This window comes from Metopolophium dirhodum, chromosome 5 (genome assembly GCF_019925205.1).
Source record: "Metopolophium dirhodum isolate CAU chromosome 5, ASM1992520v1, whole genome shotgun sequence".
Classification (NCBI taxonomy): domain Eukaryota; kingdom Metazoa; phylum Arthropoda; class Insecta; order Hemiptera; family Aphididae; genus Metopolophium; species Metopolophium dirhodum.
The window spans coordinates 25365359-25387195 of record NC_083564.1 but is presented as its reverse complement, the minus strand read 5'-3'; the positions used below and the strand labels follow the sequence as shown (position 1 = coordinate 25387195).

At 26.5% G+C, this 21837-nt stretch overlaps 3 protein-coding genes across 14 annotated transcripts; 1 reads left to right on the top strand and 2 right to left on the bottom strand.

Annotated features, from left to right (window-relative positions):
- Positions 1 to 2461: 2461 nt before the first annotated feature.
- On the bottom strand, positions 2462 to 6576 carry LOC132945443 (uncharacterized). 2 transcript variants are annotated; one of them, XM_061015188.1, is made up of 5 exons: positions 6223 to 6573; positions 5899 to 6117; positions 5452 to 5783; positions 4132 to 5116; positions 2462 to 2782 (listed from the first exon to the last, which is right to left on the bottom strand). In XM_061015188.1, exons 3-5 carry the CDS (start codon positions 5776 to 5778, stop codon positions 2694 to 2696), a joined length of 1401 nt encoding a protein of 466 aa, XP_060871171.1. In that variant the 5' UTR covers positions 5779 to 5783; positions 5899 to 6117; positions 6223 to 6573; the 3' UTR covers positions 2462 to 2693. The 2 variants fall into 2 exon arrangements, with proteins under 2 accessions (XP_060871171.1, XP_060871170.1); XM_061015187.1 differs by lacking the exon at positions 5899 to 6117 and having other exon boundaries at positions 6372 to 6576.
- A 3141-nt stretch (positions 6577 to 9717) lies between these two features.
- LOC132945913 (uncharacterized) lies at positions 9718 to 14567 on the bottom strand. 6 transcript variants are annotated; one of them, XM_061015733.1, is made up of 6 exons: positions 14429 to 14567; positions 13656 to 13732; positions 11113 to 11813; positions 10752 to 10838; positions 10472 to 10655; positions 9718 to 10281 (listed from the first exon to the last, which is right to left on the bottom strand). In XM_061015733.1, the coding sequence occupies exons 3-6, from the start codon at positions 11114 to 11116 to the stop codon at positions 10236 to 10238; spliced, it is 321 nt and encodes a 106-aa protein (XP_060871716.1). In that variant the 5' UTR covers positions 11117 to 11813; positions 13656 to 13732; positions 14429 to 14567; the 3' UTR covers positions 9718 to 10235. The 6 variants fall into 6 exon arrangements, with proteins under 6 accessions (XP_060871716.1, XP_060871718.1, XP_060871719.1 ...); XM_061015735.1 differs by lacking the exon at positions 14429 to 14567 and adding an exon at positions 14099 to 14230; XM_061015736.1 differs by lacking the exon at positions 14429 to 14567 and adding an exon at positions 13799 to 13824.
- A 9-nt stretch (positions 14568 to 14576) lies between these two features.
- Positions 14577 to 21237, top strand: LOC132945911 (protein Mdm4-like). Of its 6 annotated transcripts, XM_061015728.1 has the most exons (7): positions 14577 to 14750; positions 17214 to 17267; positions 17373 to 17395; positions 17481 to 17522; positions 18941 to 19083; positions 19938 to 20114; positions 20711 to 21234. In XM_061015728.1, the coding sequence occupies exons 3-7, from the start codon at positions 17392 to 17394 to the stop codon at positions 21089 to 21091; spliced, it is 747 nt and encodes a 248-aa protein (XP_060871711.1). In that variant the 5' UTR covers positions 14577 to 14750; positions 17214 to 17267; positions 17373 to 17391; the 3' UTR covers positions 21092 to 21234. The 6 variants fall into 6 exon arrangements, with proteins under 6 accessions (XP_060871711.1, XP_060871710.1, XP_060871708.1 ...); XM_061015727.1 differs by having other exon boundaries at positions 17373 to 17522; positions 18941 to 19080; positions 20711 to 21237; XM_061015725.1 differs by having other exon boundaries at positions 17373 to 17522; positions 20711 to 21235.
- Positions 21238 to 21837: the final 600 nt, after the last annotated feature.

Sequence of the window (21837 nt, the reverse complement as noted above, 5' to 3'; positions counted from 1 at the left end):
CGTATTTTGTCAAAATTTGAACTTTAAATGCTTATAAATAAAAACTGTGACTAAGGATTTTTAATTTTTTTCATCTGCCTTTGAAACAATAACCTAGGAGCTTCTATTAAATTTTCAAGCTTTTTTACTCAACAGATAAAAAAAAAACACACATCATTGTAAAATCAATTTTACAATGAAGTGTAGTGTTTTATTTATTTATTTTTTTTGTGTTTGTGCATTACACGTTAAGTATTTGAAATAATGCTTCGATTTTCAACTTCAGTATCTTGTCCGATGGGAAAGTGAATATTGGTGGTGCATTGAGGAGGTCAAAATTTAAAATTCCCAGTAATTTTCAAAAGGGCCATGAAAAACAAAAGAAAAATTAAGGAAAAACGGGAATTTTTACGCAAAATCGTTTTTTCATAAAATCAACTTTGGTTTTTGGTGTAACTTTAAAACAAATGACCGTAGATACATGAAATATTCCCTGGTTGTTTATATTTGCATTTTCTATACATGATAAAACTATCAAAATATTTTAATTTGTTTTGAACTGTTTAGGGATATTTTCATTTTCAAATATTATTAGTTTTTTTTTGTATGAATGTCAATAAATAGAAATTAATATTTTTTTTGTATATAAATAGTTGCTATTGGGGTGGATGAGGGATAAGCACCCATCAAATCGTTTCGCTACGAAATTATATCATAAAACAAATACCTATATGACAATTGAATGTATATATTTGTAGCTATTATATAGATACTCAAAAACTACTTAACCAATTTTGTGAAAGTTTCAAATTGTTCTTGGGGATATCAGGAAAGTTTAAAGAGTATAGTATGTCGATTTATACCAAGTGCTATATGCCTATATCCAATCCATCACAAATGAATCGTCCATCTTGATCGATTTATTTAGCAAAGCGACGCAAATTTGCAAGGCTGGGCATTAACGAGTTAAAAAGTTAATTTTATTTTAATTTTTTAACTTAACCAGTTACTTTTGGCTTTTCATTAACTTAACTGTTAACTTACTAAATTTCTTTCTTAATTAACATGAAATTAACGAGTTAATTTTTCATTTTAAGAAGTAAGTCAAGTTAATTTATTTTGTTTTTAATTTTATAATATTTCACTATTTCAGTCTATTTCGTTTTCATGTCAAAAAATATGTATCGTAAATTATTTAAAGTTAAAAATTTATATCATTGGAATCTAACTTATATGGAAATACTGTATGAAGTATTAACACTATATCCTATAATTTAGTTTTGGGTTGGAAAAAAATTAAGTACGCTAGCGTTGTATAAACAAATTAACTTTTTTTAACTTAATAAAAAGTTAACAAAAAGTGTGTATTAACTTTTAACTTAACTGAGTTAGCCTATAGTTAAATTAACTTTTAAGGCATCGGCCCAAAACCCAGCCAATGACAGTGGGGCCTCTAAGACAGTAGACCACAGTCCGCCCCTGTATACATTACTACAATAATATAATACATAGCATAATGATAACACTATTAAATATTGTATGAAAAACAATAGGAAATTTTTACCAATAGTGATGTCATACAGTTTTAATATATTTATTTTTATTTTTATATTAAATAAATAATTAACTTTTTCTAACATATTTACCTATATTTTTTTTTCAAACTTTTTTTACCGTTAACCGGCTGACACACACTTGAAACTTATGTAATGTACAGCAGAGTGGTTTCCCCATTGTTTTATTACAAATTTATGATTTTGTATAACATGTCGCATATTTTAATTCTCATTACACATTTGAAGAAATAAAAATGTATTTTGTAAAAATAAAATAATATTGATACATAATATTATTATTATGACTATTAATATGATTTATTCGATAGGTCAGATTAATCAACAGTATAAATTTCTACAAAGGTATCATTGAATCATTTAATTTGAATTTGATAAATCATAGTTAGGCTGAACACAATTTTAGTACCTATTTAGTAATTTGGCAACATTTATTGAAATTTTTTCCACATTAAGAGATTTTTTTTCAGTGTTAACCTTTTATGTAACTATTTCTGGTACTATTTTACTGAGATACAGCTAAGGTTAACTACGGCCTAATTTAAGATCCAAAGATTTATTATAGATATTTAAAGTCGTCCATAACTTAGTTTATTATCCATCACAAAATAATTGTTTGTTCAAAAATTAAAATAATATATGTAAGCTATCTTAATAATTGACTGTCATCACCCATCAATTTCTCAAATCTGACTTAAACCTAGATCTTAAGCAGCGATGCAGCATAATCATAATTCTATATTAAATATATATTATAGTAATAACCAGAGGCGGAGCCAGGATTTTAAAATAGAGGGGACATGGCCCACTGCCTCCCATTCAACGCCACTGGTAATAACTATATATAAGAATCTCACAATTATAAAGATTTTAAATAAGTGTAAGGTATTATGTAAAAGTGTAAAATATTGAATATAGTGTAAAATATATTGCTATTAAAAATTTACATTACTAAAAAAATCAATAAATCACAATTAAATACACAGAGCATACACAAAAATAAAAAAAATATTACGTGAAAAAAAATTATTTAAAATTAATGAAAATTATAAATCATAAAATCACTTAACATGAAAGAATAATAAAATAACCATTGTACTAAGTTGAAAATTATGAATTAGAATGTATTGAAGTGATTATTCAATTATTGATATAGATATCTTCAACTGTCTTAATGCATCTATTTCCAGCAAAAAATTCACTAACTCCTTTGGCTACCGTGTTTTCATCTAAACAATTTAATTTAAAAATAAAATATTAATATTTTATACAATAAACAGGCATAAACAATAAGATAAATAATATTTTTCAAAATTAATATCATAAATATATACCATATTATGTTTACCAATTTAGGGAACACTCGATTTCTTGGCAGGATCAAGTTGTATTGAATCAGGACTTTTTTTACAAGTAATAGTACTATAAATTTATAGGAATATATACATTACAATTTATACTTTTCTATTAGCAATACTTATTTATGATACCATATTTCAGTTTTTTTAGTCATTTTACTTAACACCAATGGCTGTAAAATCAAAATTATCTGAATAATAAGCATTTCAAATTTCAAATTTGAAAATATTTTTTTTCAATTTATTAAAATATATAAATTCATTCATATTTGTTTTTAATGTTTTTAATGTTTTTAGATTGTTTTGTTATTTCAATAAAACTTTGTACTAATTTATAAATAGTATCTTACTGAATTATTACAATTGCTGAAGTCTACAATTATAAAACAATATTAACTAAAACTAAAAATGATATTAACTATTACATTTTCAACATTCAATCATTTGTAAAAAATGTAATTACTATAAAATTAAAATCGCTTTTAGCCAATTTTGATTCAAAAGTCATTGTTATTAAGTCAAAATTACTTAAAAAAATAGGCATATCCAAATATGATACAAAAAATAGGTGTTGCTATTTAAAAAAAAATAAGTTGTACCTAGATACCTGCTAGTTTGTCAACGGTTTTCAAGTTCAATCCACAATTATCTGGCTTAGTGTTCCCTAAATCGATATACTTCAAGTGTCATGGTTTATATTAGATATAAATATATTGAGTACAAGTCTTTGAAATGTATGTAGTATATAAGTATTATATTTTAGTGGCCATACAAGCACATTTTTTTATAATTTTATAAAACTATATTTAACTTAACCAGTATATTTTATTTAGGCTAAAGAAATTTAATTGAAAAACAAAATATTTAGAAGATACAATTATATTAGTGTTTTTTAAGTTTGTATAATTTTATCATGAAAACTAGGTAAATTAATTGTAATTGTATTTATTGTATGCCAATATGCCAAAAAGTATAGAAATCATTTCACCTTCCCACATTATTAACCTTTAGTTTATTACATAAATAATAAAAATTTAATTGTAATACAATTGTTTGTTCAAATTTGTTTTTACTTTGTATATGTTTATTTAGAATGGCACATTCAAATCTAATTCTTTCATTAATTAAGTTGTTTTTTATAATTATTTGTTGAATCTTATAAAGTTTCATTAAAACTTGTTTATTAGATAAAATAAACTACCATTTAAAACTTAATTTACCTGGGTCATATGATCGATCCATAAGATTCTTAGAGATTAATTTAGCAAGATTTTTAAACAAATGTCTGTTGATACGGTGTGCTTTGTAATAAGGTGTCATAAATTCTACAACCATTTTTACAATCCTTTTATGTGCTATAATACGTTCTTCTTCTTCAGACAATGGATCCGATTCATAAAAATGACTATTTCCAAACAAGTCTTTAAATTTTTGGTTCAGTCTTATTTGTAGTCTTTGAGGCAATTCATTCATACTATTTCGTAATTGATATGATTTGGCTACTCGTTTACTTTTAAATTTGTCCGCAAGTATTTCATTAATTTTGTTTGGTCGTATTATACTAGGACTTATATTAATTGGATTAGTTAATTCGGTTAAATTATCTGTGGATTTATTATTTTCAATTGCTAACCCTAGTGCAATTAAACGTTCCTCCAATGTTGAAGACTGTTGTTCATATTCAGGAGAATCTTGAAGATCTCTTAGCAATGCATTAATACTTAGTATATCATTTGGTGTGGAATTATCTTGTTCGTCTTTCCTTTGTATATTTTCAAATTCAGAAGATTCATACTTATAATTTACTTCCATATGAACATCAGGTGACGAATTTGAAGAACAAGATGATTTTAATAAAGAATTTAAATTATTGAAGATATTATTTGATTCAGAGATCTTAGATTTTACATTGTAGGAACTAGAAGGTAAATTAGATTTATTTACCAGATCTGTATTAATTTTACTGACAGGAAAATTATTAGGTAAATTATTGTCATGATCTGTCCATATTTCAGTCTGTGTCGATGTTATTTTATTACATTTTTGTTCGGTATTAACACTTACATCAATACCCACTGTTTTTTCTGTTATCTTTTCAGGTTCAAATAATTTATCACATGATGGTACTTGATTGTTCGACTCAATAATATGCTTAAGCAAATCATATAGCATTGAATTTTTTGTGCACGTCTTGACTTTATTTATCTAAGTATAAAAAAAAAACATAAGCTATTAATGATTATGTATAACTAAATATCTATAAAAGTTTAATTAAATATAAATAGGTACATTTTTAAATTATTCGTGTAGCAGTGTTCTACCTAATAAAAATAACTTATTATTAATTCACTACAGACTAATTTATCAAAAGGAGGCTACATTAAGTTAAAATTAGCACGAGTATAATATTTAATATTTCATTTGAATTCAAATAATAAATAAAAATAATTAACAGCTATACCTATGTATAAATACAAACAAGACAAACATAAAAAATATGTTTTAAATGAATAAATGGTAAAACAGAAATAAAAACATACCAAATTAGTCATGCCTTCGCGATAAATACTAGCAATCATACATCGTCTTAAGGCTTTCTTTTCCAATTCAGCCATACATATATCAACACAATGTTGAATCTGATAAAGAGGTTTTTTTTTGTAACCACTAGTAACATCTAAATTCTTGAGCAATGTTTGATGGAGACGTTTCAAGTATTGATTTCTAACCAATTCGCACAATACGTCCAAGTCTCCTAAGTCATCTTCTACATCCCATGGACTTTTAGGTAAGTCAATGTTCCAAAACGGAATTTTAGATGACGAATTCCCAAACGAGCTGAGTACAGACTCGACCTTTAACGCCATTTCACCTAAAAAAAAATTGTACTATTATATATTATGCACACCTAAAATGTTTTTAAGCAATACATTATGATTATTAGATCTAAAACTAGGTAGGTATTTCAATTTTTGTATCTACTTTACCTGGAAATGTTTAACCAATATCCAAAAACTATTTATATTGGTGTATAAATGGTCAAGTTCATTTTGATTTTAAACAATCAGTCACTTTTTTTATAATCAATTGCTTACAATTTAACTAGTGGTACATATTACAAGATCGGTAAACATAATATTCATCTCCAACAGTTTCTCGGTGTTTGTTGTCTTACATTATATTGGCAAGTAATACAGTCTAAGCTGCTTAACATCGAATAATAATACAAACATTTCAGTACTTTTTACGCAATACTTCGTTGTGAACAAATTGATTAATAGTTATTAATATGATCGACTTGTATTAGATACCTATGAGTATTAATTAAAAATTGTAACGCCAACGTGCCACACACAAAATATATTCAATAACCATCGTTTTCGAATTACAATAGGTGGGCACACCACAGCGCTAAAAAATCATCGTAGTTTACTATATATCATTAGATTTTAATACCTACCGGCTACCATGCTATTTCGGATAGCTGGTAATTAATAGTACAGAATTTAGTTAGATGAATGATATTAACGATAATGTAATATTGTAATGTCACATTTTACATGATTATAAATTTTATAATCGGTGCGACCGCCGCGGTCGTGTGTTACTATTGTTCTGTGGTGTTAGGTACCTATTTCTTATTTGTTATCAAATTGTGAATACCGAAATCAAACTCGACTTTTTTACTGTTTTCAATAAGAAATACACTCACTCCGTATCCACTAGATCGCATCAACGGCCTCTTCAAAGGCGCAAGTGTCGTACACTAAAACGACTGTTTGTGCGAAGGGGCGTTTTGGCGAATGCCACACCCTTTTAATTCTGGTTGAAATCGAAAAATCGTACGACCTAATGTGGTAAACGGTAAAAATAAGTCCGAATAAACGGATACAATTTTTTTTAGCTATACAGGTACTTAGAATTATTTGTTTTTTAGTACCTAACCAAAGGATAAAAGTAGGGAAAAAATAGTTTTTCTCGGACTAATATGTATATATATATTATTATTAATTATGTATTTACCATTATAATTATCACCTATTATAAAATGATTCGGTTAAGATATTATTGTTCTTGGAAAATTATTTTTAAAAAAGTAGGAAATGAGACCGATTTTGAACTTTCCCAGGATCCTACAACTTCAATATTAATTTTTTAAATCTGAAAAAATCTAGTATAAGCGCACAGTATAAATTACTACATTAGCATAAAAAAATATTGGGTATGTTGATGTCGCTCTGCTGTACATTAGGTTACAAGTGGGTCGCATGTAATGGATGGTGTTAAATTTGAATTAATAATGATATAATACCCACTAAGTAGGTATATTTGATGATATTATTTAGTGAATAAAGTAATTTATATATTTACCTATTTACGTGGAACCTTGTTTTCAATTTACAATCCTTAGCTATAAAAGTTGAACATTTTATACATTTTTAACTACAAAATAATTATTACATTTTGTCAAAAATCTAACTTTAAATGCTTATAAAAAAAAATTATGTCTGTGTATTTTTAATATTTTTCAACTGCTATTGTAAAAATATATCATGAGCCTTGCATTAAATTTTCACGCGTTTTTACCCAACAAATAAAATTTGTTGATATTTGTAGAAAAAAAAATAAAAAACTGAAAACCGACAATGTTCGTAAACAGCTCAAAAAGAGTCAAAATATTTTCAAAATTTTATGGTGTATAGAAAATGAAAATATAAACATGCAGTAAAATTTTCATGTATTTACAGTTATTCGTTTTTGAATAACAAAAAAATAACAAAACCACTATATGAGATGAGAAATCGAGTGAATATCCAATATTGTACAAATATGAATTTCAAACATAAAAATTTAATTTAATTTGCTTGTAGACATTTTCATTTTTTAATAAAGGTAGACAAACTTATGAGGAATCTTGTATTACATTTTCAAATCTCAGATCTTGAATTCTCAACTCAAATTGATTTGCTAATTTTCGTGATTTTTCCGTATTTTGTCAAGATTTAAACTTAAATGCTTATAAAAAAAAATTGTGACTAAGGATTTTTATATTTTTCAAACGCCATTGTAACAATATAGTAGGAGCCTTGTATTAAATGTTCAAGCTTTTTTACCCAACAAATAAAGTTTTATTGACATACATGATGATGATAGTATGATACATAGAAATAAAGACTAATTAAATTGGAAACTCAAAATGTTCCTAAACAGTTCAAAACAAATCAAAATATTTTGAAATGTCATCGAGTATTTGAATTGATGAAATAAACATAACGTATGGTGTAAATAAGTAAATTTCAGGAACCTACTTTCATTCTTTAAATCAGATTATGAATATTTTTAAATAATTCTAAGACCGTGTTCATTGTTTAAGTAAGTACCTATCTATACCTACAGTTATTCGTTTTTGAATTAGGTACCTACAACAAAATAAGAAAATCGCTACATGACAAAGCGAGTGAATATCAAATGTATAAAAAATTAATAATTTAGTTCTAATGGCTTAAATTGTAAAAGCAGAAATAAATAGGTAACTTTAGGTCTCAAGACTGATAAAAAAAAATTTAATTTGGCTTTTCACAAGACATTTTTTTTTTGATAAAGGTAGACAAATATATGAGGAATCTCGTAATGTAATGTAATAATATATTTACATTTTCAAATCTTAAAAAGAAAAATTTCTATGGATTTCTATTTCAAAATAATTTGCACGTTTTCGTGATTTTTACGTCTTTTCTTTAATTTTTGTTAAATGCTTATAAACAAATTGTGACTGTATTTTTAATATTATTCAACTGCCACTGTAACGAAATATTTCGAACCTTGTATAGTTGTATTACATTTTTAAGCTTTTTGACTCAACGAATTAACTTTTATTGGCATTCATTGAAAAAAAACTGAAAATATGTAACTCAATAACTCAAAACAAGTTAAAATAGGTATTTTGAAAATTGTATGGTTTATATATTTATAGTTTATACTAATATAAACATTTAGTGAAAATGTCACGTGTTTACATTTGTCATTTGTTTCAGTTACATCAAAAACCAGTCGAAAACCAGAAGGACCTAACCTAACCGTTTATGACAGACATCATCGTGGTAAAATCAATTCATCCATTGCTTCGCTCAGAATCTAAAAGTTATAAGGAACTTTATATTAAACTTTCAATATTTTTGAAAGACCGAAAATAACTCACAATAATTGAAAAAAAACTTAAAACAAATTGAAAATTTCTTTTGTCTATAAATAGTCTAAATATATTGAAAATTCAATCGTGTATGGAAAATGGTTAAATAAACATTAAGTGAAGTTTTGCATAAAAATTCTCATTTTTCCTTAATTTTTTTATTTTTCTCTACACTTGAAATCTAGGGGGAATTATTTTCTTTTGACTTGATTCTACCTGAAAATAAGTAGAAAATCAGAGAATTTTTAATGCTCTAAAATGTGATGATAGAGACTGAACACATCTAGTCGAAAAACAAGTAATATTAATTACCTATAGTCATTAATAAAATATTTATTTAAAATAATTTACGAACTATGGGTAATTTTATAATAATAGCTATGATAGTGGAAGACGTATAATTAATAATAAGATACCTATAATCTACCTAAATAATAATATTTTTTAAATTTGATCGCTTAAAGGCAAAAAATTAGAATTTGTTCATGGCCATTTTCATCAGTTATCATTTTTCTTTATAACTAAAATTATAAATTGTACACATTTTATGAAATAGTTATTTGTTATAATACAATTCATAAAAATGTGAATAATGATGTAATGATGTACACTCGAGTTAAATATAATAACAATTTTTAAACAATTTTATTCATAAAAGATCCTCAAACAACTAAATTAAATTAAATAAAACAATAATTATACAATATTATAAATAAATATTATTCAATATTAATATTTAAGTCACAATAACTTAAAATTCCAAATTTATTTAATTTCTTCTAATTTTTTGTTATGTTTTTTCCTCGGGGTACAGCATCAACTACTAAGGTACCTACTAGTATTAGATTAAAAATAAATAAATAAATACAATGGTTTTCTTAGATTGAGTTGTACAAACAATAAGTTTTAAAAAAACATTTTAAAATTATTTTATTTTTCACAGTTGAGTACATACGATATACAATTTTTGAAAATAATAGTTAACATTGATGTTGGTTCTAGTTAATTTTGTTCTTAGAACCAACTTCCTTTTTTTTTTATAAAAAAAGTCATGAATTATAAAAAGATAAAGAAGTCACGAAGAAAAAGTAACAGAACTCTCAGGAATTGGTTTATTTTTAACAATTGAGGAAATCATTGGCAACGACGTTTAGGGCGACGAGGTCTATTGGAATTTAACCTGAAAACAAATAAACACACATGTTATATTTAAGTATGTTATTTTGTAATATTGTTTATTAAATTATTTTTTCTCCATATTATGATTAAATGTATTAAAAAGGAATAAAAATTATAAATTTTTATAATTTTATTAATTAATGATTTTAATGTGGTTTTTAAAGATACCTAATACTGTAAAAAAGGTTTACCTGTCTAGTTCGGTTTGAGGTTTGAATTGGGTGGGATTTCGATATTGTCCAAATCCAATATAGGTTGGAGTAGGTAAGACAATATTTTGATTTTGAACTGTGTTTCTAAAGTTTGAATAAGTGGACAGAGACACACATTCAGTCGATGGGGGTTGAGCTGCTGAACTAAGTTTAAAATTTATATCTATACAATAACAAACAATAAAAAATGATCTTGAATTAACTTAACTTATCAAAATAAATAGATAGTAATTCAATATAATAAAAGATTGTATTGTACTTTTTTGTTTAAATATTGATCCAAACATGGGCGATGCTCCAAATACAGGTAGTTTCTTAAAACCACAAGATATATCATATGCAATCCCTAAAAAATAAATCAAAACAATAACTGAATAGGAAAATATCAAACAGAAAATTGCATTTGAATTCCAATTGTCTTTAAGCAATTTTTGAGATGTTATCTATCTATTTATAAATAAACTAATTTATAATTAGAACAAGCAAGAACCAATCATGCATTATAACAGCAAAATTAAAAATAACATACTTCCTTCCTACAATAGGTCATTAAAGTAACTATATTTTTTTTAAATGCTTTTTAATTTTAATTTTATTTGGACAACAAAATTAAAACATACACATTCGATCAAAAGTATTTAATATTCACATGCAAATAGATAATATATTATAGCTATAGGCTATTATTATTTATTGCTATAACAATATAAAAATAAAGAATATGGCAGCAACTCTTATTGTGGAAATCGGTTGATCTGGGTCTTAAATGGTATCTAAAATATAAAAACAAAAACAAATTATTATATAATTCATACAAAATTATTATATTTATGATTAAAATATTGTAACAAATTAGTTCAAAATGATATAATATTATATAAACATAATAAACATTAAATCTTTCTTATGACTGCAAACCCATTGTTTCTTAATTTATAGCTAGCCCTAAGCTCTAGCCTTTTTTCTTTTTCCTATTCCACTAATATAGTAATATCCATAGTTGTTGGTTCTATGTTGGTATCTATTTCCATGGCCTTGCATCCAAAATAATAAATTTGGATATTGGTTTCTGGTGTATTAAATGGAATCGAGTATTAGGTGTTTTGAAAGCAATTTGTGTTATTTTATATAAAGAAATTTTGTTTTTTTTTTCTTGTAATGAATGTAATGGCGATGTACAAGCAGGTGTCTTTTGGGTAGCTCTGAAAAGCGCGGTTTTCGCCGAAGAAATTCCCAGGATTTCCAACAGGAAGTTTGGCTGGCTATGAGTTTGATGCTATTTCATTTCATGTATCCATTGTATTTGTTCACCGTGTTGTAACTTTAAAAATTAGATCAAATTATTTATATTGATAGATCAATAGTAATTATTAACATTTTCAAATCATCTATGCTCCCATACCTACATAACCCATTACCACAGACATATTATCCTTAGGGCCGTTCATACAATGTCCAGTTAAAGTTAATCGACACCTAACCGGCCGAATTTTGCCGGTAAAAAAATCTGTTATCAGTAGGTTAGCGTTAACGGACACTTTAGCGGTTATTATAAGAACGGCCCAAAGTTAAATAATTCAAAACCTAGGTACTTGTTCAAATTTTGATTTAGATGCATCAAAATTATCAAAAAAATATCTGCTGAATAAGTGAAAAAGAGGAGTTTGTATTGTCACAGGATCAACCTTAAGTGTACAAAAAATCTTAAGAATTAAAAAAAAATGACTCAAATGAAATTAAAAATTCAAAAAATCAGACTTCGACAATATGTATAATTTAAGCATACACCATACAAATAAGATGAGCATGCCTAACAATTCACCAGTATATAAATGCCAAATTGCCAAATACCACTCAGTGGCGGATCCAGGGCTTAATTTTGGGAGTGGCATGGGGGGAGGGGGGCGAAAGTATAAAAAGTTCCAAAATTGGCTGAACACAGCGTCAAACAAAGAAAAACTACAGTGATTGGGTGGGGGGGCAAATGCCCCCTTTGCCATCCCCCTGGATCCGCCACTGATACCACTCACTCACTGATCCCAACACTAATCATTTCATAAACTATATAGTGATTACTAACCGTACGAACGTGAAATTTCTATATGTAAATGGTTGTCATGGGTTACAAATTCAAGGTTTTCAAGAAGAAAAAAATTAATGAGTATCGTAACAGTTACGTACCAACTCGTATCGATGCACTCCAAAGTCTTCCTTGAAAACCTTGATAAAAGAATGTTTAATATATTCTATGGTCGCCGTTCGGTACAAATCGCTAATCTAAGACGGTGGTATGGTATCGCTTGTATATTGCACATACATGTAACTTCTTGAACGCCCAAAATATTGACCCGATCGATATATTATATTTATCTTAGTCCTTGCCCCGTGGTATGGATATAAGACTGAACTATAGACTATATAGCATAGATAAGTATCATGTAGAGGAGTACAGAGAGTAATATTTCCAAATACTAGAGTAAAGAATCTAGGGATACATGGACAATAAAGGCTATATAAAGCATAGATAACATAAAAATGGATAGGACATAAGAACTTATCACTATAAATATCACTATTTTATAGAAAATTTAGTGATACGTTTTTAATGTTAAATGGGGCCAATATTGATATGATAATTATTAATTATTGATAAATGATAATAAATAACATTAACGATCTATATTATTCCAAAATCCAATTTCTATTTTCATTTTTCAGGCATAACAATCAAAACAAAAATTTTAAATTGACAAATATTGTAAAAAGTTTTTGGACATAACCTAAAAAAAACCCTATAATCCATATTGTCTTTCTCTCTTCCCCAAAAATACACACGGCCCACAAAACGACTACTGCAGAACCTGGTGCATAGAAAAAAGATTAACCTGGTGAGTGGCGACCTGGTTATGGCTTATCAATTCCCCCGAGATTGCTGTTAAAATTGCCAAATTTTACTCCTTAAAAAATTGAGGGGGGCTAAAGTCCTACTTTGGTAATATTGAATAAACTTTAAACACGGATATATAACCGTGCCTCCGTGGCTAAAAACAAAATGCAGGAAATGTTTTGGGGGGCTAAGCTCTTAAAGCCCCCTCCTTTTTGCGCGTTAACCTAAATCTTATTAACTTATAAGATTTATATTATATAAGTACGAAGTACCTACCTTTTTTTTCAAAGTGGGTACTAGAAATTACAGCTACTGCTGTACTAGCCACTGGAGTATCACCAATCACCATGAATCTAGGAAAAAAACGACAAGTTAAAATGTCAAATGCATTTTACTTAAAAAATCCAAATATTAGTTACAGGAGTACGGGGCACGGCTTAAACCATCTTAAGCTGTGGATACTTAAATACTACCTGGTAGAAATATTTTAATTATTTGAAATTAATACCTATCGGCTATGATTGTTATGAGAATTAAAACAAACTGATGTACCTATATCACGGAATAGATGAAATTTCACATTTTCATCTATTCTGTGCCTATATTGCGTGATAAATTATATATAATATATATATAATTTCCCAGACAGCATTTTGAAATGATAATATTTTAACAACATTATAATAATATTATAATAATATTTTTAGTCAAACATTTACCGTCTGGGTTGTCATGGCTAATGGCTATATTGTATGATTTATATGAGTGTTAAAATTTAAATATTGTAGAGTCCTCGTAGGATGATTCTTATCACCATAACGCTACTCGCGACCACGATTATGGAATTCTCATGGAATATGTTTTTGAAAAAAATGACAATGTGGGGTCATTGCGTCGTGCACGGACACCGCCGCACTGTTGATTGTTGTGAATTACCTGAATGTGATATTGTGAAATGGGCAATGGCAGTGGTGGCACTATAGTGAGGTTAGTGGGAGGCGTAAAAACTAAAAACGTTAAATAAATAATAATTATCATTTTCTATATACCATTAGGCTGAATTGGACATGTCGAACCTTGTCGCGACGGCGTCCTTAATCCTTGCTCTCCACCATGTTTGTTAATGTTTGTTTATCTTCGGTGTTCGGTTTACAACTGTATCCCACTGTTCACGTTACGTAATAAATCGTGCTGAAAATATTATGTGAAAAAAAAAAAAACTGAACCATCGCTCGTGTGTCTCGTGTAGTGTTTTGTTAAAACTTTTACCTGAACGTTGAAAATGGCCACGATGAACTTCTCTAACTCTATTGGGTTGATTGATTTGGTTTATGTTCCTGTTTGATTTGTAGGTAGTACCTATTCTCTGTGGTAAGTCTTATTTGTTTATTTATATTAAGGTAATTATCAGGTATTGTATTTGGTTCCCGTGTGGACCATTATTAAATATTTTACACTAAATAATTTATGAATTTTTACAGTGTAATTGGGTACGTCTAAAAATATTTGAAATAATGTATTGACATATATAAATATATTAGTAAGGTTGTTGATTTAATTTAATGCAACAATAGTTTATTAGTTAATATGTATTTAGTATTTTAATAGTTGGTAGGTACCTCCATCTGTTTGTTTACTTAATTATCTACCAGTCTAGGTGATATAATCAACATATTTTAATACCCAGGTTTTAAATATAGGTAGTAAAATATCTAAAATATCTACCGTACATTTAAGTAAATATTATTTTAACAATTTATAATTTATGATTAATTTATAGTACCTATGTTAAAATATTTAGATATTATTTATTTTATTGATAAGTGATCAGGACATTAGGTATATATTCTTTTATCTTAATTATTTTTCACATTTACATTTCCCTAGAGAATTTTTATTATGAAATGTAAAATATTAACTGTTTTATTACATATTGAAAAACATTTTACATATATACCTAATATTTAAAATAATTTTGTTAGGTTAAACAATAGAATAAAAACAAAAATAATAATAGCCTAGTCAATCACTCGCTTAAATTGGGTCTCAATCGTTTATATAGTCCCTACTGTACCTACTGTTTCCAACTGTAGTTAATCTCTGTTCCATACTTCCATAGTAGTGGTGTTTCATATAACTTCCATCATTGAATTATCATTATTATTATCCTGCTCTTTTCCCCGGTAATTGGCATTAATGACCGTGGGAAAAAAATATTTACTTCAGAACAATTTAATTTTTAAATGCCTAGTATTACCTACTTTTTTAATACATTTTATTTTCATCGCCTAACATTTGATTAACATTTTGATATTTCAACTGGTTCGAGTAAAGTACAGTTTACTTAATTTATAGGTATAGAAGGGTACCTCGTACCTGCTTACATAGTTATACATTTATAAGTTGCTGGATAAACTCATATTCAGTATATATCAGTGTTTAAGGAGATTATTTGGATTATAGGATTTCAACAATGAACAGTAGATGGCTTGGATGGTTTTATATAAGGATCAAAAAGAGGCTTGTGGGAAAGTGATTGAGAAAATATATAGTTAATAAAACCTTTTAAGAGTTTAGATGTTGAAAAGTACTTGTAGTTGAATTTGGTGGACTGTTGAGAATAGTTAAAACTGAATTAATTGATAATGATAAGAAATGTTGATGTATCATATTATGAAGTTTCTTAGAATGTTAGGTGTACTTAGAAAATAGAAATTGGAACACACAGTTTTAAAAGCAACTTTATAATTCATTCCATTTTTGGTTTATCAGTTTTTATTTTATATTAATATGTGTACAGTATAAAGCCATTATTAAATTTATGAATATATGTGATTATTGAATTGAAATGATCATTTGTAGTACCTGAAGCTTGGAGTATTTTATATTTTTTTTTATTCTTATATATCTTACACATAAATAGAATTTTGTTTCATAAATGTAGAATGTAATGCTACAACTTTCATTTTGCTTTTTAGGAAATTGTATGCCTTACGATCATTTTTATATTTTTTGGTTATTTAATACATTTTGGTAGTTTCTAAGTGAATATATCATATTTTTGTTAATTTTTAGAAATAATTCAATTTAATACATGCAAATATTATTTCTATAAAATCAAAATTATGAAATGGTTTTTCAATCTTTTTCATTTTTAATAACCGTTGAGTCCATAACAAAAAATAAATTTGTTATCTATTTGGTAGATAGTATTTATTTGTCAGTTGTATAATATTAATAGTTTTTGTAGTTGAGTGCTTAGACAATGTTGTCAATGAACAGTGTCCATTAAAATCTTAAATTTTAAAGTAGTTTGAGTATAATATTTTTATATGTGATACATTTTTAACTGATGGAATGATAGTTTGTTTTTTTGGCTGTGTTGAATTAATTTAATTTTTATTATTAAATTAAAATAATTTAATAATTTTCGTGGTAAAATAGACATTTTTAAAGGCATTTTATTTCGTAATTTTAAATATTTTTATGTGATTTTGTTGATCATGTTTTCTGGTCCAAGTCATAAGATTAGCCTAAAAGATAGGATACTTCACCAGTTTTTTCTTTAAAATTGCGCCCCTGGTGACTGGACCGAGTGTTTTATTATGAGCAGCAAAATTGTTACCTTCATATTATGTTTTAAACTTAATTCATATAATTTGTAGATTGGGATAACAAGGGTGAAAGTTATGTTGAATTAAATTAAGAAAGTTTATTGCCTAATGTATATAAAATATTTTTGGTTGAGATGAATATATCTTAGTTACATTCAGCTGACAATTAAGAGACAGATCAGTTTGTAAATATCATCAGATTGTTTTCAATTAATTTCAGATATGCCTCCCCAAACACTAAAAAGACCTACAGAAGATGTGAGTTATAGTCATGGTACGTACATTGTACATTTAAAAGAGTTTGTAATTCCCCAGGAATAAATTAATATTAGAGTTATTTAGTTTAAGTATAATATAATTTTTTTCAATTTAATTATAGATGAGGACGAGTATAACACATGGGTAAACAAAAAAAAGTCAAGATATTTATATACATACAAATTAAAATCACAATCACCTGATTTATTTCAAAATATAAATGTTTCAGATGAATCTGAAAGTATTCATAATACCCAATCCAAAGCTACAAGTAATAATTTTTTAAAAATATTTAAGTTGACTTAAATTTAACTTAAATATTTGACGTGAAGTGTTACAATTGTGTGATTTAAAACAAATAATACCACTAAGTTACTAACTTTTGAAGAGTTCCATCACTGGACGACTTCCCTCATCGCATGCTTCATGTGTTTGTTTATTATTATTTGTACAGTCTTCGCTTTTACTTATTGTATTATAAATACAAAATGTAAATTTTCTTAATAATAATAAAAAAAAATTATTAACAGAAAGTCCGGATTAAGGGGAGGAGATTTGGTAGTAGAATAAAAACACAAATAATAAAAGTCACAAGTAATTAATTGATTTGGTATATTGATATAAATTAAATAAGTTTAATTTTCAATTATTTGTTGAAATAATATATTTTACTAATGCTTATTTTAAGTGTTTATGTTACTAAAATATGAAAATATATTGTAATTACTGTATGAACAATTTGATTTAGGTTACATAGTTAAGATTAAAAGTAAACAAAGACTAAAAATGTTTTTTGTTTGTCAATAATTTCTTCATTTTGAAAAATTGAATAATTTAGTGATTTTAGATTTTAGAGAGGATTAATAGATAATAATCATTAACACCTCTGCTTCAACTTTTTTCATACAGATTTTATGGGTGCCGAGCCTCATTTGACTTAAAGCCCTTTGCGAGTCTTAATCCGGGCTTTATTAACTTTAATAATATACTATAATAATTAATAATAAAGTAAGATAGGCATTAGGTTTAATGCTCAAAATATTTTAACTCATATTGGTATTTACTTTGTTTATATACATATATTTATGTATGTTTGTTATATACATTATTTATGAGAATATTTTATTGGCTACATACCTGGATTATTTGTGATTTGTATTATTATAATTATTTTTTTTATAAGTTTTATTACAATATAAGTATAACAGTTAAAAAAAATTTTAAATAAGTTAAGTCAGCTATGATTGATTCTATTGATCAACTTACAACTGTACACATTTTGTCTTAAAGACTTAAGTTTGTTTTTATTTACCTTTAAATAATTAACTGGAAATTGTAATAATCTATAAAAAAAATAATTTTATAAATCATATGCTATTATCTATTCAATGTTTATCAATGCAAATATAATATTATGTTCAATCTGTTTTTATTTTATTTTAGTATTGAACGTTAATTTCTAAATTAACAACTAATTATAAATATTTATAATTTATAATTAATTTCAATAAGCATAGTTTTGATATGAAGAAGAATCAAACTTGGTCATCTATTCTGGATCAAACAAGAGTTGACATGTATTAGTTCACTAATAGTTCATCAAATTAGACAATTCATGCACCACGTCAATTTTTAATTTAATTTTATACATTCTGATTATAAGCTTTAACTTACTTAACTTTTTTTCAGTCGAGGTAGCAGATCTTCTTGATTTTTCATCTGTAACAAGTTGTGATTGTGACGATTCTAGTCAAAGTGATTGTGACGATTCTAGTCAAAGTGATTGTGACTATAGAAGTTCAAGTCAATCAGATCCATCAGAATGTGAGGTAGTAAGTATTAATAATTATTTTATAATAATTACAACTACAATATACTCTTGATTATTTACTTTGAAAATTGTATCAAGTATAGGATTTGATAAAATAAATATATTTTATAAATTTCAAATGTTAACAGTTATTCTTTTTCGAATTACAACAAAATAAGAAAATCACTACATTAGAAATCGAGTGTATATGCAATGTTATAAAAATATGATCTTCAAACGCTCATAAAAATTTAATATGACTTTCTTGTATACTTTTTTTTGATAAAGGTATACAAATTTATGAAACTTGAAATTTGCACCAAATGTTTATTTTATCATAATACTTAGTCACGGGGTGCAGCCCCTCCAAGTGCCCAGCTACCTTAAGTAGAGCTCTGATTTTTATACACATTTTGTAATACACTATTAGTTTTATTAACTGTTTTCACGAAAAAAAATTATTTTCTTAGTGTTATTATCTGAAAATGTCTAATTTTAGACTTGTGTCATTATAGTCACCAGAGTGCAATATGATATAATATTGTTTATCTAGGCCCGAGTGGTATATACTCTATATTTTTGGGTGAGCGCAAGTATGCAACGCTCTGTTGTAGATACTTAGTGATGACATAGTGAAGACATTGCATATTGATAAGTTATCAAGAAATATTTAAAAAAGTATATTTGGAAACATTTTGATTGAAAGTATAAATATCAAAGGAATCAAATAATATTCAAACAAGTGGTTATCAAAATAGTAATAAGGTGAACTCCATGATCACCAGACACTACAATACCGATGATGGGTTAATGTCAAAAAAATGTTTATTCATGTGCCACATTATTAATTATTTTAATAACTTTGTTCATTTTTAGGTTACAACAAAGAATATCTTCCTTGACATTGAAAAAGGTTGCATTTCTCATGATACAGATTTACAAATATTCATTTCAGAGACAAATTTCAAACCTCCAGTAGTTTTTGAAAAATGCTGTCAATGCCAAAAACCAAATTCCAACCATAATTTTCAATACTGTAATCAGTGTTTTAAAGTAAGTTACATAGTAAAATGAAATAGTTTTATTTTTCAAGAGAAATATATAATCTGTATTGCCCTAGGGCTCAATAAAAATGTGTGATAACATTATTTACATAACTACCTTTTGTTTTCTCTCTTTATTTATTAATTATTAATTTTTAAGTCCGTGTGTAAAGTAAAATATGAAATATAAAGTAGGGCATTAGTGATTGTGCTTAGGTTTTCGTTTTGAAAAGTGGATTTTTCTCTTGAGTTGGTGGTCTCAAGGCCTATCTAGGATTTATAAATGAGTAGTTTGATACTTATTTTAGTGTGTTTGTAGGATTAATGTTTTGATCAAGCGGAGTCTTGCGTAAAGGACAAAGTTTTTTTTATCTCATATGGAGTGCTTAGGGGAGACAACGGTTAATGGTTGGGACTAAGTACTTGAGAAGATGAAATTGGGATGTTACCTTAATAAAAATGAAAAATATGATTTATTCTGGGGCTATTAAACTATACAAAATTAATGTTACTATGTGAGATATAGATATTGGAGGAAAAACTAAACTAATATTTTAATTCCAAACAAATATATTATTAATTTGTAATTATTTATTATTTCTTTAGTATCGGATGCAATTATTCGAGAGTACATCAAATCCAAAACCAAAGAGTATCAAACGTTTGTACAACATGGCCAACCGTGCAGAAGAAAATTATTTGCCTAAAGATTGTCAATCATCTTCCACCTCAAATTCCCAAGAGTCCTTAAATTCACTAGGAATATCTGGTCTATGTTTATCCCAAGATACGTCTAATACATTTGAAAACGCTACAAACAATTGTAATATTTGTTTTTTGAAGCCAAAAAATGGCATTTTTAACCATGGCAAAACGGCGCATGTGTATTGTTGCTATACATGTGCCAAACATATATGGAGTAGATCAGGGAAATGTCCTATTTGTAATTTAAAAATTAGGTACGTTACAAAAGCTGTTCGTGTTTGATAATGTTATTTTAATTTCGTAAAATCACCTATCTATGTATTCATATATTATGTAAAATGTAAAATGAGCATATATAATATGATATATTTTATACTTTTAATAAATGCTTTATTATATACATAAAAGACTAATTTTTTGAATATATTATAACTTGAAAAATGTATGTGTTATTTCTGGGTATCTTAATGTTTTGTTAACCAATATTATTTATATAGTGGATTTTTCAATATGTAACAAAGATTAAAAAGTTTTAATATATAAAATAACAATGCTACTACTAAACAAATACCAACCTAAGTTGGATAAAATGACCAAAAAAAAAAAATTATATAATATTTTAGCAATTAATATTTTTTAGTTAAATGAAAAAAAAGTTGGCAAGTCTTAGATGTCAAGTGTACTTCAAACGAAAAACGATTCTGAGCTGAAACAGTCTGTCGGCTTTATTATTATAGTTAGTATTATAAATTATTTATATAATTTATCATTTTCATTGACTTAAAGTCATCGGAAATGTAACCAATCTTCTGTCCACCAATATCTGATGATATTGTAGAACAGTGTGTATATATTTGTGGTAAAGATAGGCAATGCCTTAAAACGAATCTAAATATTTTTAAAATGTCTATTGTGTATGGTAAAATATAATTATATATTATGGAAAAGTATCAAGTTCCCGAGGATAATATTTTTTATTTATACTAAAATGTCTAAAACTGTTACTATTTGCTTGTTGGATATCCATC